Raw genomic sequence first — 16,562 nt, 5'->3', positions numbered from 1 at the left:
CTTTCTGATGTTTCCATCACTTGGGACCGCTACATCCACTACAACGGCTTTCCTCTGCCCTTTATCTATGATCACGATATCTGGTTGGTTCGCCATTACCATCTTGTCAGTCTGGATCTGGAAGTCCCACAGGATCTTCGCTCTGTCATTCTCCACCTTCGGAGGTGTTTCCCATTTTGACCTTGGGAATCGGGTGAGACGAGGATTTTTTTTTTTTTTTTTTTTTATATATATATACTGGTATGGGTCCAACTAATATCTTTCCATACACATACACGTTACGTTTAAAAAAACAAAAACAAAACTGTAACATTCTGAGAATAATACTATTACCAAGTTTTCCACACAGAAAACGAACTCTGTAGTTGCGACAGAGGCCATGAGCTTGGTCTTTATTGCGGCAGACAAAGCCATAATCTTTGTTATTTTTGTGGATCACATCTCCGGTTTGGTTGGAGGGTATGCCATCATGTGTTTCAGCCTGGAAAGAAAGCGCACACAAAACAGAGAGGAGTATTATAGAATTGTGACAATTTCAAACCTGAAACCTGCATGTTTTATGCAATTGTCAAAATATCCTAGTTGAAAAAGGTTACATTGGCTGGTTGTTGGTAAAGTATCTGTTATTAACTCTAGCTCAGTGGTTCTTATCTTGGGTTCGATCAAACCCAACGGGTTCGGTGAATCAGTCTCAGGAATTCGACAGAGCCTCTGCCATGGAGGATAAGATACATGCGACTCAACATATCAATTAGTTATGACATGCCGCTTGGCCATCAATGGCTGGTTCATTTTATGCACGATTAAAAAACATATAATTATACTAATTGTGTTTACTTTTTTCTGTTTTTAATAAATGCGTTTTTTTTTAATGTCTTGAATTTGTAAAAAAAAAAATGTATTTTTATTTTTCAGTAATGAAGGGTTTGGTGAATGGGCACATGGACTGGTTGGGTTCGGTAACTCAAACAAGGTTAAGAACCACTGCTCTAGCTGAAACGTTTGCATCAAACCAGCTAATCTGCAAGGAAAACTTCAGGTGAACTAACTCAAGTAATTTGACTTGACTCCCTTGTAAGGAGTTAGCATGGTTTCAGTGCTCTTTTTTGATGTATAGTACCATTTGATTTGTGTTTTTGTGTGTTTTCCACACTGATCATCATAAATAGAAAGCCACTTAGTAGAGAGCACACCAAAGATGAACTATTATTGAAATGAAAACAATTCACAGAGATTTGTGTTGGGATTGCTTGTCTATCGCTCTGTTAGCCGAGGGCTGAGAACAGCCGGGAAGTGCATATGATTTGGGGAATTGTTCGATGCAACAATTCTAGACTGGAAAACAAAGATTGTTGTCAAAATGGATTGAACTATAATTGGTTCTTCCTATACACACAAAAGTTTTGTGGACATTGTTTTTTTTCATTTTTTTTTTCATTTATGTAAACCTGTTACTGTGTCACATTAGCTCCTGTTAAATATTGTCATGAGAAAAAAACAAATACCGTTGACCTTAGACTTTTGCACAACATTGCACGACAAAAAAGCTTGACTGTGTGTACTGTACTATATGCTCTCCATACAGTGCAGGAATATAACAGACACCAGCTGGTTGTAATATTTATCCTCAGAGGTGGGCATTGTCAGTCCGGTGTGTCTGTCAGTGAGCTGCCATCAGCATTTCAGGCCTTCGCTGTCTGTCTGAGTAGTCGGCGACAGCCAAACGGCCAGGCCCAAGAACCTTGGACACTACACTAACCATGTTCATTCGATTTTCGGGCTGGAACTATTATAGACATAAAACTATCATTGCGCCAGTTCATTTACAGATTCAGTGACAATATAGTTCATTACATCACAGGACACAATGTCTGTGATTTCCCAAAACAACTTGAAATGTCGGCCCGGTGGCCGCCGGGTTAGCGCGTCGACCTCACAGTGCAGAGATCCAGGGTTCGAAGAGCTGGCTCTGGCCTTCCTGTGTGGAGTTTGCATGTTCTCCCTGTGCCTGCATGGGTTTTCTCCGGGTACTCCGATTTCGTCCCACATTGTGATTTTTACTGCTGCATGGAAAGCAGCTCCGCCGCTGGTGTGGTCCTTGTGTGAGTCTGCCATTCAATACCGACTGCCCTCGTAGTACGATACAGCAAATACAGTGCTTAAAATAAGCTAAGATAAGATAGGATAACCTTTATTTGTCCCACACTGGGGAAATTTGCATGAATGGAGTATCAACCATAACAATGTTTTAAGTTTGGGATGGATATTAGTGTTATCATCTCCAACAGTATCAATCCCCCTTGACACTCAGCAGGCGTGATGGGCGTCCTGACACTTTCTCAGCACACTCGGTACTCCTTTTGTGTTCTTAGTGTGTGTTTTGGCTTGGAAACACTACTTCATGTTGTGCAAAGCCTACATAGAGTCGTCAGGTTCTCCCGAGTTTTGGATTCCACTATGAAAAGACGTAGAAAGGGTTCTGTCAGTCGTCATCTGTACCTGTGGGTAAAAACAAAAAACAAAAAAACAACAAAAAAAAAAAAAAAAAAAAAAAAAGGACGTTTCGCTTCTCTCACAGAAGCTTCGTCAGCGGTAGACAACCCTGAAGTCTCCGTGAAGACTCCGGGAAGTTGCTCTGCGCTAAAAAGCTGAGCGTGGCCTGTTTGAGGACTGGGTGGGGATGTTTTTTTTTGTTTTTTTGTTTTTTGTTTTTACCCACAGGTACAGATGACGACTGACAGAACCCTTTCTACGATGGAACTTTCCTGTACGACTGAGAGCCTCCACAAGCACTATGAAAAGACGTTTATGGGAAGCAAACTGACCACGAGCAAAGCAGCGAACCTACAGTAGCCTAGTTGACTAAAGTTATACAATTTATTTAGTGCCTTGAAAATTTAAGAAACATGAACTATATATGAAAATGAATCAAAAAAGAGCTAATGTTTCACTTGTGTACAGCGGGGGCCCTCTTTCTCATGCCCGCTGCCATTTTGTTTGTAAAATTTCGATTAAATGTTGTGATTGGCCAAGGACACAGGAAGAAAGGCAGGGTGATGCAGCAGTGGAAGGAGTGTAAAGTTATACAGATTGCACAATTTGGCCCAAAAATGACAATTATGCTAAATATTAGCGATGATATGCCGAAGTCCCATGTCAATCAGTATACATCAATCAGTATACGATTGCTGAATAATGTCAGTGTTCCACTTCACCTTATTCTGTTGCGCAGTACATTGTGCTTTTCGAGGGCTCCAAGGATGCTGAGCAATAATAATGGGGAAAACAGGATGTAGGATATCCAGTACTTTAGTTTTTTTTTTTTTGCAAAACAAAGCGGATGCTGTAATTCTTAATGATCCCTCAATTTCAGATTACAGTACACTTTACCTAATAACTGTGCATACTGTATGCATGTACTTTGTACAACATTTACCTGAATGTCCAGCGGACTGTTACACAGCCGATCGGGATAGGCCTCACGCAGTTCTGTCAGCTTCTCCCAGTCACCAGATCCCCTTTCATCATCCCTGTCAAACCATTCTGTCCACTCAGCCTCTGTAGGACACACACAGACAAACAGAGTCGGATGGAAAGTAAGATTGATGTCAAATTCTTGACTTGCAGCATCCATTTACAAGCGATCTTAAATACTTTATTCACAGAAAATTTGTGCATCAGAATAACAGCAGAGCTGGGATTTATTTGCCCTTCCCTTTCATATTGTAAGCACACAAGTGGAGTCTTGTAGTGTGCTAAGTGTGCGTTAAGAGAGCTGTTGTGGGTTGACCTAAAACATAATTAGATGCAGGACTATGTCATTGTGACCGCAACAATTGATTTGATCAACATTTAGCATGAATCGTACATCTTTGGTGTTAAAATTCTCGCTGTGGTTGAAACTGGCTGAGTTATACCTCTGATCGTAGGAAGGAGACAAATTCCAGGTTCACAAATTGGTTTTACACAGGACATCAATCTGGAAAAAGCGAGCTTTCGACCGGCTTTTCGGACGGCTGGTTTTAAAGAGGCCATTGAAGGACTCTTTCCACACATTACTTTTTCTACTACAGGTATGAGATTAATAATTGGCTGTGGGCTGCATTTTAAGATTGAAAAAGAGTCAGACGACACATGAATCTTTAAACATATGTGATGCAGCCACTATTTTGGTGCAGATATCGACCTTAGTATGCCTGGGGAATTTGTTTCATAAAGTTGCGATGAGATGATAGATGAGAAGCATCTAATTGGAATCAGATATGAAGCGTTGGTCAAAGCAAAGTCGATAACACCAGCATTGCACTGAGGCAGGCTATTGATGAGAACGTGGTGCCGTGATGATAACACAATCACTGATTAATTACAGCCCAGGAAGATGTTAAACTGTTCATTTTTTTCTACTGATAATTATTTTGATTTTTTTTTCATTTATGACAGACTATGCACTGAAATTGGAGGAGGAACCGTTTTTGATAAATGTCCAAACCATTCTGTTTGGGTGTTTTGTGTCCTAACATGCGCTTTGTCTCATTTACTAATGAGGCAAAGCAGTGTACATTAGCACTAATGCTAATTGGCGGCTTGCGACGTTGCGGTACGTAACAGCGCTCTCTGGTGGTGCTCTTTTTGTATTGCAGTTATTGACTTGATTGTTTATGCATTTCATGTTTAAGTATGTGACTTTTTTTTCCGAGCAAGAACAATGTCATCGGAGAGAGCTGGACTGAAGGAACAAAATGATGTTTGAATGTTGTCAATATGTTCAGAATTAAAGAAGTTAGGTAATTTTACAACATTGTCTTGTTTCTACTTTAAAACAATGGAATGGCCTGTGATCAGTTTTTAAGAAAAATAATAAAATTAAGATCTTCAGGCTTCACAGTTTCCTTCAGTGTGGACTGAATTATATTGATGATACAACACAAGAAAGTGATTTCACAAATCGAGTCATCATAATTATAGTAAATTAATGACATTCATGAATTATTTTGTAATTAATTTGTCACAATTAGTTTGACACACACAATCGCTGGCAACGAACGGCTGTCTTATCCCGGTGGCCTGTTCTCCTGTGTCTCCCCACATAAAAGGTTAGGCGACAAAATGTTCCCGCACTGTATGATTTTCTTCCGCATGACACAAATTTGATGAAACATCGACAGCATGTCCCCAAATACCTCAAAATGATGTGCAATAGGTCGATATAAATGCGCCATCTCGGTTTCCAAAATTTTTGGGCAGTCAAAAATCAGAGTTATCGCGCCGTGCGTGCGATCAACAGCGAAATACTGCATGCAAATCAGCACTTTGAAAACGAGGTTACCGAGGAGATTCTACTGTTCATCATGTCTAAAAATAAACGCAGGAAACAAATTTAATTCTTCTGAGAGGAGTGCAAAACAGACCTGCATGATGTGGTCACATGGAAAAAAGACGGAAATGAGTCAGGTGTCACAAAGCTACACTATTGGTTCTGCGAACATTCGCCGGAACAGACTAGCGACCAGCACTAAATACTTATTTTGAGTGACGTTTATTATGCACACAACTTATCAGATGATAGCAAGACCAGTGCACCGGGTCTGTTGTGTGAAACAGACTTCGAGTTGTCATTTTATGCACCGGAGATCTTGCGTCGGAGAGAATAGGACTCGCTTGAAATCGCTACATTCTTAGAAACACCTCAAGCTATGTCCATCGTTTAATAATTCTGTGAACATATTTCCTGCATTTATTCTTTCACGTTTAACCTAATACAATACTAATAATAGTAATTAAAATGAATGTTATGAATACTGTATACACTTTGAAGGTTTTTCTTTTTTTTTTCTTTTTTTTTTTTTTAAACAACACATAACTTGGTGGCATGATGACAAGTTGGCACATTCGCCTCACAGTGCAGTGGCGAAGGGTTCAATTACGGCTCAAGCCTTCCTTTGTGAAGCATGTTCTCCCCGTGCCTGCATGGATTTTTGTCGGGTACACCGGTTTCCTCCGACATTCCAAAAACATGCATGGAAGGTTAATGGAACACTTTAAATTGTCCCTCTAAATTGTGACTGTGAGTGTGAATGGCTGTTTGTCTCGGAGTGCTCTGCAATTGGCTGACAACCGGTTCAGGGTGTACCCAGCCTCCTGCCCGAAGACGATTGGGATAGGCTCCGGCATGTCCGCAACCCTCATGAGGATAAGCAGATTAGAAAATGGATGAATGGATGGATGGAAGACATAACTTTTCTTTCTGAGTCAACACATACAGAATCAAACCGAAAATAGTGACCAAGAAAACCGAGATCCAAACCGAAACATGGATGTTGTGAACCGTTAACACTCCAAATGAAACATCTATGGAAAGTAAATGTGCATCCAGGTATGAATAGCATTAGTTTAGTGTAATGGTGTGAAGAGGTACCTTGCACCCACTGGCTGCTGGCTGTTACGGTGAAATGCTCTGCATAGCTCAACTGAAACACACAAGAGCTTCGGGCTTCTGAGGAGGCTTTTGTCCCTTTTAACAAACACACAAAATATGAGTTAGTCTTGTCAAAATACAAACTATTGTCATCTGCAGGGTTTTCTGACGCTGCACCTTTTTGATCATGTCTGACATAATATGTACCGGTAATAACATTTTTTTTCTGGGAACACTGGACCGGAATAGGCTGATTGGACAGCATAGGTTGGAAAACGATTCCTACCTTGATAGAGAGCATGATCTTCGACAGCAGAAGATGGGTTTCCTTTCACAGCTATAAAAGACCAGGGATGTCTGTGAACGAAAAGGACAGAAAAGAGGAACTGTAAAAAAATTACAAAAAAAAACAAAACAAAAAACAAAAAGTGGGAAAGGCAGACACAACAAGTAACTATGTAGCTCAGGAAGTGAAAAAGGCACACCTTCACAAACGTGTACGGTCACTTTAATTAAATGAGTGTGCTTTCCGGAAGAAACAAGATGAGCTCTGTGCACGTAGGTAGCTCCAGGAAAGTCTCTCAAAGTATAGACAGTAAACTACAGTACATTAAGTACCGGTACGTTTTTCTCAAAAAAACAACAACAACAACAAAAAAAAAAAAAGGAGGTACATTTCCTTGAAAATGGCAAGCTCTAAGTAGCTAAAAAAAAAGAGTGGAAAAAAGACTCAATGAATGAGATTCATTGGTTGTAAAATTTTACAAGCTAAACCTTAATTAAAGGCTACGCTCTTGATAACAGAGTTTGTGAAATATAAATACGACCTACAAAACATAATTTATAATTCATGCAGGTACACAGGTATGCAGCGAGTTGCATGAGCTACAGTAATGTAATACATCATATATATAAATGTATCTTTCAGTGATAGTTACAAAACTGAACACTAATATGACGGGAGCAGCTTCACTGGAAGGGAATAAGCTGCCGGTCTTTCCGAAGGGAATGGGGCAGGTGGTCAACACTCATACGTTGACCGAATTCAATCACAAAATGGATGCGGTTTGGGAGTTTCTTCGCAAAATGGAAAAGAATGAGGAGCAGTTGGGGTCCGGCCTTGAAAAATTAAACGAGGATTCAGTTTAATTTTTTCAACTGTTATCTGGATTTTCCCCACAAAGAAAAACATGCTGGGACGCTGGCGTTCCTGTCTGTCTCCCTCTGTTGGTCATTCTTTTTGTTTATATTTCTCTGGGTGGGTTGTTACTGGAAAATATTCAGGTAGATTCTTTGTGTGTTTTACATATTTGACAAATAAATCTAATTCTGATATAAAGATCTTTGAGAAATATTGTAGCTATTGCATCATTAGTTATTGTACAATTTCAAGGATCAAAGCTACTTTCCCCAGTGTGGGACAAATAAAGGATATCTAATCTAATTTAATGACCAACTTTAACAAGTAATTTTCCTGCTTGTGACAGAGCAGTGAAGTCAAATAGTAATAAACATAATAAATGATTTGCTGAAATGAAATATGAAAATATAAATGCATTGAGAAATGTCAAAAAATACAACAGCAAACATCCTATTAAACAGCTTTTGCACAACATTATTTGGTTAACACACCCATACCCTGAGTTCCGAGATACCATACCTGTGGACGTGTTTCCAAATAACACTGGTCAACAAATTTTTACAAATGTTTGTTTAATCAGACATTCAAGTAAACTGTTCTGCATTTTTCGGGGGGGCTGTGAAGAGGTCAAACCTAAAAATGAACAACCAAACAAAAAAAAAAACCATATCTCATAAACTTGATGTGCTTAAAAAAACAAAAAAGGAAAGACATTTTTTCTTTTTTTTTTAATGAGCATCACCATCTCCGCTCATTTTGCTCTTGCACGTAGACAAATGTCAGAAACTGTCAGAGCAGCTGCAGCAAACATGCCAATCAACTGTACTGTACTTATTACTTTGTAAAATGTCTCTGGCTGCTCCACATATTGCACAGCCTACCTGTGTTAGTCTGTTTGGCAGAAGTGTAGGGAGGGAAGGAGACAAAAGTAATGAGGCAAGAACCCCTCTGTCGTCTTACCATCAGTCCGATCTAATTACTCCACGGCCGTGAGGCGGAGTGCAAACTGAGAGAGCAAATTCAAACCCTTGCTCTATCCACCTGTTTTTTTTTTAATTTTTTTTTATTCTTTTCATTGAAGCGCCTCCATGCTCTCCTGGTGTATTTCGCATCAACAGAACCTGGCTGATAAGAATGGCATTGTTACTCTCATTCATTTTGTAACACACTGGTCATGTGCCTGTGCAAGTAAGTACCGTTGCTAAAAGTAGACTTAGCCTTGCTAAAATCCACTGTCAGAGAAACTGTAGTCATGTTTTCTAACTAATTTTATGATTAAAAGAAAAATAGTCTTTCATCACTATTGACAAAGGAGATTGCGATCATGGTTTTCTTGTTCAGCGTGTTTGTGAACTTGGGAGACGTGCTACGCCTCAATGGGCATTTCTGCCTCGCCCCGCAGCGCATCTGCAAATTTGGTTAAAAAAAAGTAGAATACATTTGACACGAGCTGAATAAAGGTCTGTTTTGCACAGCAGGGGTTCGAACGCGATTTTGTTATATTTGATCGAGGCGCAAGCAGACAAATTTGGTGCTCCGTGGATGTACGCGATAGACGTCATGGTTTGTTCGCTTTTTTTTTTGGTTTGTATGCAAACACAACCTAGATTGTATCTTTGTAACATTTTACTGAAAGCCATTAGCTTTCAAACCAAAAGCTCCTCAACATTGTGGGGATTAATTAGAGGGGCACAACTGTCAGCACTGACTCAACAGGGGTATGAGCATTTTCTAATTTGGCAAGTGATAGGAAATGATGCTCAAGGGAAAACCACACAATATGCTTGATGTTTTTTAACTAAACAACTCTAATTTTGAACCACCTGAAGTAGCTCATAGTGCTAATTACTGGATAGGAGTCTGGCCATTGTGATTATACTGAAGATTGCTGTTTTGAATCCCATCTCCTGAAGAGAACCCCAGAAGAGTCAACACAAAAACCAGAGACCTCTGTGCCGGTTAGTTACTAGGGCTGCACAATACATCGAAACATAATCATTGCGATAATAGAACATTCAAAATGCATACCACAAAATACTAGTGCTGTTAAGCGATTAAAGAAATGGTGAGATTAATTTATTATGATCTGCAATTAATGGATCTAATTAATCTATATTTTAATCTCATCTAAAAAGTGCTGAGAAAACGCCTATTTTCATTTTTAATTCGTTACTACATTATTGTGGCAGATCAAAAGACAAAAAAGTGGCATTATAAAGTCTGTCATTGTTTGTAAACAGACTTGAAAAGATGCAGTCCTAGCCATTCGCTTGCTGCTGTAGTAGAGACTAGTCCCAAGTCCTACCTGCAAGCTTTAGTTTCGACCACCAGGGTGAATATCACCGTTTTGTTTGTTTTTGTAAATCTCCAAATAATTACAAAATAAAAATAAATATCAGGTACATGAAAAGTGCATAGGTTAACATATCAAAATCAGTAAGAACATTTTTCTGATCAATACAAGTACTCAACACTGAACTTACTCCAGGTAATAAAAAAAATTAAATTAAATTAAAAAAAAAGGAGACCCTTAAATCACAGTGCTGTAAGTTAGCACTTCAGAAATAACACAGTTCATCATGACAAAATAAAGTGCTGAAATAAACATCAACCACTTCAGGTAGGCTACTGAGGACACAGCAACTATGCTGACTTCATGCCTCGTACGCGGGGTGTTCTCCTTGAGTTTAGTTTGGCAGAGCTTTGCTTTAGGCAGAATACAGACTTCACTCGCTATATTGCTAACGCTTTCGGTGCTAACGTTAGCTGTGGATGCACTTGCGACTGGGTGCTTTGCATTTATGTGGGAGGCTAAACTTGAGCTGCCTCGGTGGTCAGCAAACTCCTTCTTAAAAATTAGGCACGGCACTCTACTCTTTTCAATAGTGCCGTCAGGGCGTTTTTGAAAAGTAAATTTTCCATTTATAGTGCCGAGACCTCTCACATGCAGTCATGCACGTCCATTTTCACCTCTCCTTTCCTCACCGCTGCTTACTTAGCCCACCCAACTCCAATGGGAGCCAATCATCTTATGCTAAACAAGCCCAAACATAATGACAGCCAATCAGGCTGTGACTGACAGTTGTTTCCACACCCTTAACTACTCGAACACAGGAAGCCAACACACGAAAAAGCATATTATAAAAAGGCGACCCACCAATGGAAACAATAAAGTTAGAGATAGAAAATTTAGATTTACGCGATTAAAAAACAAAACGTGTTAATATGACTGGAATTAATTATTCGCAATTAACGCGATAAACTGACACCTCTACAAAATACTTGAATATGTTTGTATGCTTTTATCTGACTTTCACCAACCAGGTGCAACCTTAAATGCACATTGCCATCCAATAGGAGACAACATTTTTGTAGGGGCATCACTAAATTACGAACACAAATGTAACAAACAAAACAAATGTGTCAACCAGTCTGCATGTGATTTGTGGACTTGGAAAAGGCGTTCGACCCTCGGGGAGTTCTGTGGAGGGTACTTCAGGAGAATAGGGTACCGAAGCCCCTGATACAGGCTGTTCACTCACTATACCACCGATGTAAGAGTTTGGTTTGCATTGGTCACAGTAAGTCAGAATCGTTTTGTAGTGAGGGTTGGCCTCCGCCAAGGCTGCCTTTTGTCACTGATTGTGTTCATAACCTTTATGGACAGAATTTCTAGGCACAGCCGAGGTGTTGAGGGGGTCCGGTTTGGTGGCCTCAGTATTGCATCTCTGCTTTTTGCAGATGATGTGGCGCTGTTGGCTTCTCCAAGCCGGGATCTCCAAGTCTCACTGGAGCAGTTCGCAGCCAAATGTGAAGCAGTTGGGATGAATGGTCCTCAGTCGGAAAAGGGTGGAGTGCCCTCTCGGGGTTGGGGATTTTAAGTATCTTGGGGTTTTGTTCATGAGTGAGGGCAGGAGGAAGCGTGAGATAGACAGGCGGATCGGTGCAGCGTCTGCCGTGATGCGGACCTAGTATCGGTCTGTCGTGGAAAAGAAGGAGCTGAGCCAAAGGGCGAAGCTCTCAATTTACCGGTCGATCTACGTCCCAACCCTCATCTATGGTCACGAGCTATGGTTCGTGACCGAAAGAATGAGATCCCGGATGCAAGCAGCTAAAATGAATTTTCTCCGCAGGGTGTCCGGACTCTCCCTTAGAGATAAGGTGAGAAGCTCGGTCATCCGGAAGGGGCTCGGAGTAGAGCCGCTTCTCCTCCACATCGAGAGGAGCCAGATGAGGTGGCTCGGGCATCTGATTAGGATGCTTCCTGAATGCCTCCCTGGTGAGGTGTTCCGGGCATGTCCCACTGGCAGGAGACCCCGAGGATGACCCAGGACACGCTGGAGAGACTATGTCACCCAGCTGGCCTGGGAACGCCTCGGGATCTGACGGGAAGAGCTAGAATAAGTGGCTGGGGAGAGGGAAGTCTGGGTTTCCCTACTAAAGCTGCTGCCCCCGCGATCCGACCCCGGATAAGCGGTGGTAAATGGATGGATGGGTGGATGGATGGATGAAACTATAGATGACTTTGCTGCTAATAAATTGGGACATGAACATAACATTAGAGACAATGGCCGTGTTATTTTATAGTTTTTGGCTCATTCTGTGTAATTTTGTTCATCTCATTAGGCAAAACAGGCAATTGCTTAAGGCCCCCACAGAGAGAGGGCCAACACCTATGACCCACACAGCCGCCCTCGAGAATGAATTCACCACACAACGTCAAGTAGCATTTGAACGTTGCAGTGACAATTACCCCTCTCAAATTCATGGAAAGGACCCTCTAAAATAAATCAAGCTCCTTCCTCCCTTACTTGCCTCTCACTCTCTCACTCAGAGTGCACTTGTTCAGTCGTTATCCTAAGTAAACAAACATGAGAACAGAGGGCAGCAGCCTCACATCTCTGACAAAATGAAAAGGAGTTCTCCTTCAGTCAGTGAAATCAAAAAGAGGAGGAAGTGCAAAGAAAGCAAACAGACGGTGGTGTGTGTGTGATATGTTACTTTGTAGTTTTATGTCTCTCAACTCAAAGTAGCATACCTGCTCTGCTATCTCAATGATGACTTGTTAACTAACACAAGCAAACAAATAGCATCAGCACGCTCGCGTTCTGAAGACAGATTAAATTACAGTGTCACTTTTGAGCAGTACTTTTAGTTTCTTAAATGAGTTTTTAAAATGACAAACTGTGAAACTTTTGTTCGGTCATAAGGTTCAAACACACACTGTGTGGCCAATGCAAGGCTAAGGCTATGTTATGGTAACGTAGTAGAACTATTTTCCATTTATCAAGACAAGTCGGCTTTGCTTTTTATGATATTAAACCTTCTGAAGTAATGTTATAGTGTACATTTAACACACTGTTTATTAACATGAAATAAGTGTAGGATACAAGTAATAAATATTGAATATTTTAGTTGAATAAATTGCATTTATTTTAACAGTACATGCCACAACAGTGTCAATGTCAGCATGATGTTATTAAAGAGTAATTCGTTTTAATACTAACTATCATCTATAACGGAATTATATTATCATAAAATCATTTATTTATTTATTTTTTTACTGGGATGTGTTTTTGCACCTACAGCCCTTTAAATCCTGAAGATGAAACTTGTGATTAAATTATTATCTATTCTGTTTTATTTGTTCAAGATTTATTTTACCATTACTTGCAAAGTTCCCGTTATATTTACTTTGAGCACATTCTGCATCTATGCATAGTACTGTAGCCCCACTACTACCTCCAGCACAGCTACTGTCCCAGCCCAAAGCACAGACCCTCACTCTTTTGACAGGAAGGAGAAAACACCTTCACAAAGGCTCAATCCAGGTATGATATTTTGAGTGTTTATTTACTTTTCAAATTTTTACGACAGATGCTCTGGCCTTTCGTGAAACAATTACATGCATTTTCTGTATTTATTTTCGTTCAGTCTGCGTCCACGGAGAAAGAAAAATCCCAGCCTGAAGTTACAGCTTCAACCACATGAATACTATCAGATGATCCTGCACAATGGCCAGCAAACAGTGAAAAGAGTTCACTCAAAACAAAATGATCCTTCCCTCCCCGCACTTCTGCCAAGATATTATTTTTCCACAAAACAATGACAAACCTCTGTGTAGATTCATCAAAGAGAAATATAATATGGTCATGAAAAATGCCTCCATAGAGAAGAAGGACTCTGAGACATTGTCAACAGTAACCAACATAAATAATGAGCTTATGACTTGGACAAATATTTGGTACAACATACTTTATCAGGTTAATCGTGTCAGCAAACTTTTGCAGAGCCCCACTAGTTCTCTTGAGGTCCTTGAAAGAGAGACATGTACAGTCCAAAAGTATCTGGAAAAGTTCAGGCGCAGTGGCTGATGCCAAAACTAAGACTAGAGAAATAGCTGAAACTTTAGACATTGAGATGATGTTTCCTGCCAAAAGACAATGTAAAACCAAATGGCAGTTCAAATATGAGGGCAGAGAGAAAATGGAGTCGACACCAGAGGAAAAGTTCAGTAGAGGTTTTCATCCCGCTGGTGCACACAGCACTCAGCAGCCTAAATTACAGGTTTTCTAGGCTAGAAGATGTCTATCACCTTGATGGTCTTCTATTTTTAAAACAAGAAATTTTGAGAGCAATTGAAGAAAACACTCTTCCAGAAAAGTGTAGAAAACTTGAAAGAGCTCTTCACGACATTGATTCAGAGGATTTGGTGCTGGAGGTCAGGGCTGCATACCAAGTGCTTGGTATGCAGCCCTGACCTCAAAATGTATCCTCCCCAAGTGACATGCTTACCCATATTTACAAGAAGCAACTGCTTGATCTTCACACAAGCCTCTACTTCGCAATCCGACTTTTAATGACAGTGTCAATCACTATTCACCAAGGAGGTGTCCGGAGACATTCTAATCAGATGCCTGAGCCACCTCATCTGGCTTTTTTCAGCATGGAGCATGGCTGGACTCTGAGTTCCTCGAGGATGACCAAGCTCCTCACCCTATCTCAAAGGGAGAGCCCAGACACTCTGCAAAGGAAACACATTTTGGCCGCTTGTATCCGGGATCTTAACTCTTTCAGTGACGACCTACAGCTCGTAACCATAGGTGAGGGTAGGAACGTATGGACAGAAAACACACTGGTGAACTTCCATGCACCCTCGAGGATTCTGCCAAGGGTGGAGAGTTGGTCCACTGCTCCATGGCCGGGATGAAAACCAGATTACTCCTCTTGAATCTGAGATTTGACCTTTTGATCTCCAGACCCCCTCTCCAGCATCCTTGAATAAACCTTACCACAGAGGCTGAGGAGTATGATTTGTCTAAAGTGAGAACACACCCTCCCCCCCTTCTTAAAAAGAGGATCACCACACCATTCGGCCAATTCAGAGAGACCTTCCCCAATCTCTATGTGATGTTGTAGAGGGGTGTGAAGAGACCCACAACATCCAAATCCTCTCATTCACCTCTCATTCACCCCTGGGGGCTCTGCCACCTCGTTGACTTCAACCTCCAGCCTTCATCTTGACGGCATCCCTTCCCACCATTGTCCACCAGCGGGTTTGTGGATTCCCGCCACAATAGGTACCTACCACCTTATGACCACAGCTTCGATAGGTAACCTCAACAATGGAGGAACGGAACATGGTCCACCTGGACTCAATGTCCCTGGCCTTCCCCGGGACATGGGCAAAGTTCTGCCGGAGGTGGGAGTTGAAATTCTTTCTGTGTGGGGACCCTGCCAGACAATACACTTGGGTCTGCCAGGTCGGACCTCCACCATTGGAGCCAACACACCTCTGGGTGGTGATCAATTGACAGCTCCACCCCACTCTTCACCTGAGTCTCCAAAACATATGGCCACATATAGGATGACACGACTACAAAGTCGAGCATCGAACTGCGGCCAAGGGTGTCCTCGTGGCAAGTGCACATATGAAAACCCTTATGTTTAAACATAGTGTTTGTTATTGACAATCCGTGACGAGTGCAGAAGTCCAGTAACAGAACGCCACTTGGGTTGAGTTCGGTTGGACTGTTCCGCCAATCACGACCTTGCAGTTGTCACTGTCATTGCCCACGTTAACTATGATGTCCCCCAGCTTAATGATGGAGCGTCCAGGGAGAGCACTCTCCCGCACACCCTCCAATGACTGCTTAAATAGTGGGTACTCTGAACTGCTGTTTGTTGCATAGACACAAACAACAGTCAGGACGCTCCCCTCACCCAAAGACAGAGGGGGTGGGCCTCTCGTCCACCGGGGTGATCCCCAACGTAGTGGCCCCAAGCCAGCAAGCATTACATATATCCACACCTGCTCAGGGCTTCTTACCATGGGCAACTCCAGATCGGAAGAGTGTTCAGCCCTTTTCGAGAGGACTGATACCAGAGCCCAAGCTGTGCTTGGAGACGAGACCGACAAAAACTAGTTGGAACTTTGCCGCCTTGCGCAACAGCCCAGGCTACCAGAGAGGTGACATTCCATGTCCTTAGAGCGAGTGTCTGTTGCCCAAGATTGGACCGCCAAGGGACTTGCCTTTTGCCACCGCCCACCTTAGGGCACCTGAACCCTTTTGTCTCTCCCACAGGTGGTGATCCCAGGGGAGGAGCCAAAGGGCTCGGGGACTCATATTGCCTTTGCGGGCTCCATGGGTGCAGGCCAACCAGGCACTTGTCAGTGAGCCAGCCCTCCAGGCCTTGTTACAGAGGGGGGCCCGAGCAAAGGAAAATGTTGAACCATAATTCTACTTATTATAGGGGTGTCTTAGCGGTGTTTTGTGTGGTTATACATCTAGGACCTGGTAAAAATTGTCTGGAACTTTATGCACCTGCCATGGGTGACCCTGCCAAGTGCATAAAGTTCCAGACAATTTAGCTCCTAGATTCAGACACACGCACACACGCACACACACACACACACACACACACACACACACACACATACACACACACACATACACACACACACACACACAGACATAAAAATTTTGAATTTCAATACATAACGAG

General features: G+C 41.7%; 1 protein-coding gene across 1 annotated transcript in view; it reads right to left on the bottom strand.

Moving 5' to 3' along the window:
• The window catches only part of cemip (cell migration inducing hyaluronidase 1), a 154,735-nt gene that overhangs the window by 66,394 nt on the left and 71,779 nt on the right, over positions 1-16,562 (bottom strand). Inside the window, exons 7-10 of the mRNA XM_019859939.1 lie at positions 6,702-6,772; positions 6,416-6,511; positions 3,437-3,558; positions 334-481 (exon numbers count right to left, since the gene is read on the bottom strand). Of these exons, the coding sequence (XP_019715498.1) occupies positions 334-481; positions 3,437-3,558; positions 6,416-6,511; positions 6,702-6,772 (437 nt within the window). The remainder of the gene's footprint in view (positions 1-333; positions 482-3,436; positions 3,559-6,415; positions 6,512-6,701; positions 6,773-16,562) is intronic.

Source organism: Hippocampus comes, unplaced genomic scaffold (assembly GCF_001891065.2).
Source record: "Hippocampus comes isolate QL1 unplaced genomic scaffold, H_comes_QL1_v1.1 scaffold75, whole genome shotgun sequence".
Taxonomy (NCBI): Eukaryota; Metazoa; Chordata; class Actinopteri; order Syngnathiformes; family Syngnathidae; genus Hippocampus; species Hippocampus comes.
This window is presented reverse-complemented; position numbering and strand designations above follow the sequence as displayed.